Source organism: Salvia splendens, chromosome 6 (assembly GCF_004379255.2).
Source record: "Salvia splendens isolate huo1 chromosome 6, SspV2, whole genome shotgun sequence".
NCBI lineage: Eukaryota > Viridiplantae > Streptophyta > Magnoliopsida > Lamiales > Lamiaceae > Salvia > Salvia splendens.
Genome location: NC_056037.1, coordinates 30,472,570 through 30,474,857, shown reverse-complemented (window position 1 = coordinate 30,474,857; position 2,288 = coordinate 30,472,570). Strand labels below are relative to the sequence as shown.

General features: G+C 36.6%; 1 protein-coding gene across 1 annotated transcript; it reads right to left on the bottom strand.

Moving 5' to 3' along the window:
- Positions 1-528: 528 nt before the first annotated feature.
- LOC121806928 lies at positions 529-1,249 on the bottom strand. The gene has a single exon (XM_042207105.1). The coding sequence runs from the start codon at positions 1,148-1,150 to the stop codon at positions 653-655; it is 498 nt and encodes a 165-aa protein (XP_042063039.1). The 5' UTR covers positions 1,151-1,249; the 3' UTR covers positions 529-652.
- Positions 1,250-2,288: the final 1,039 nt, after the last annotated feature.

The following is a 2,288-nucleotide window of genomic DNA, read 5'->3' as shown; positions in this document are numbered from 1 at the left end:
AAGCGAACTTATTATATCAAAAAAAATACTCCATAAAAATACCAATTTTGCTAGGGAGTATATTATTATACTGTAGGGTTATACTAAACAACCACAATTAAAATAATAATAAAAAAATCCTTAGATTTAAGAACATATTCAACATTAGTTTGCCACCATAGTGATCCCCGTATCCGTATTTATTGTCACAGCCATATAGCTATCAGTATTAATTGCACATGTAGACGTATATAATTTATAAACGGGCGATCCAATCAGAAATTATCAGGATTCAATTGCCAACACAATAATTAGAGAAATTTAAGAATCTTAACTTTATATAATTACATTTTAATGATGGATAACTAAACTTTCATTTTAAACTAAAAATTACGGACAAATGCTTATAATTAATCTTACAAGTAAATGTAGTATGATTAACCGTATCCGGGTTAGCCTAGCTAGTGGTAACGTATGAGGCCAAATATCTCAAATTTAAGTTCATAATCTTTAAATTTTATTCGGCAATAAATAAAAAAGATAATACGATTAAAATTTAAAACTCACTTAAATCCATAAAACACATTGATGAAATTAAAAAGAAAACAACATAGTTTTTAGATGAAATAAATGATAGTAACACATTAATGAGAAGCAGTTGGATGAGATGAGCCTAAACCTCCTTGACTTGAACCACCTCGGCTTTGGCGGCGAGGTTGACGGCGTCCTTGACCGGAGGCTTATTGTCTTCGACAACGAAGGCGTCGATGGGGAAGGAGCGGGAGAAGCCGGTGGGGCTCTTGAAGGTGATCTTGCCAGTGGGGGGATGGTCGATGTAGATGTCGCAGATGGAGAGCCAGATCATCATCTCCTTGGCCTTGACGCCGGTCAGCTTCTTGATCTTCTTTTGCTCCACGTAGGCAGTCACCTCGGCCCCGTACTGCACGTGCCTCCCGATCTTCTCGAACTTGTGGTCGAACTTCTTTTTCTGGATCAGCCACACGAACCCCGTGTCCTTGATGTACCCGACTTCAATGATGTCCCGCAGCGGGAGGAGCCCGTTCGGGAGGCCCATTTCTGTCAGGAGAAATTTCGATTTCTCCTGACAGATCTCGTCGCCGCGGTACATCTCTGATGCCGCCGCTCTTATTTCTTCGGTGATCAGAGACATTTTTTTTTGTTTCGATCTATGTATATATATCTCTCAATTGGGGTGTTTGATCTCTATGTCTAATATGCTCTCTATGTCTAATCTATTTATAGAGATGACAGCCCCAATTCATTTTGCTTTCAATCCCCATTATACCCTATCTAGTTATATTTTATTTCAAATTTTCAAGGGTGGTTATAATTATAATGCCACTATTCACTAGTAAAGTCTTTGGATCAGTTATTTTAAGGAATTTCGTCAATTGTCGGTTATAGTTTGTCATATGTGGTTGCAATGCTAAAAATATTAGAACCATATAATTGGCCATAGGAAATAATGTTTCGATCCTGAATAAAAATCGTTGATTTTTTTTTTACCATTTTTACAATGATTTTTCTCAATTTTGGGTCAAAATCAACAGTTGTACGCCGATTATGATTTCAAAAAATTTTAACTAAAATTTATGTGACTTAGAGATGGTTATGATAAAAATCAAAACTGCCTAGCGACTCTGATTAAACTAACTGTCCGATTTGAACCATTCACCCCTCACTATATGGGGTTTATTAGTATGATTTGTGTTTTCATATTACTATTCAAAAAAATGGACAATTTAGTGTATTTTGTAGTATTATATTATGCGTCACTCTCTATCATTCAAATTGAGAAGTAGATAAAAGGTTATTATGTTGGAAACTAGGTATATGAATGGAAGAGTGATTTCCAAAATTTCTTTTCCTAACTATATATGAAGAGTTTATCAAGATTTGAAGATGATTGGATAATAAGCAATGAAATATCATACTAATGTGGAGTTCGGGTGTGCACCATCAATACCCAACATAAGCAATGTGGAAGTAGGAGAATAGTGCGTTGTGCTATTGATATATCACAAACCCCTAGGTCCAGAAGATTCGCTAGATCACAGAGTGTAGGAGATCGTGGAACCTTCAGAATTCGATCGTTGGACACACACTTTTCCGCTTCAAAAATCTCAACCCACTATACTATTGGCTAGTATAGAGAAGTAAATGATCGATCCCACGAGGACGGATGAATTAGCATGCATTTGGAGGGTTTTGGGAGGGTTCGGCTGCTGCCACGCAACAACTGGGTCGAGTATTTTTAACTACTGGACTTAGGAAATGAAAGCTAACTA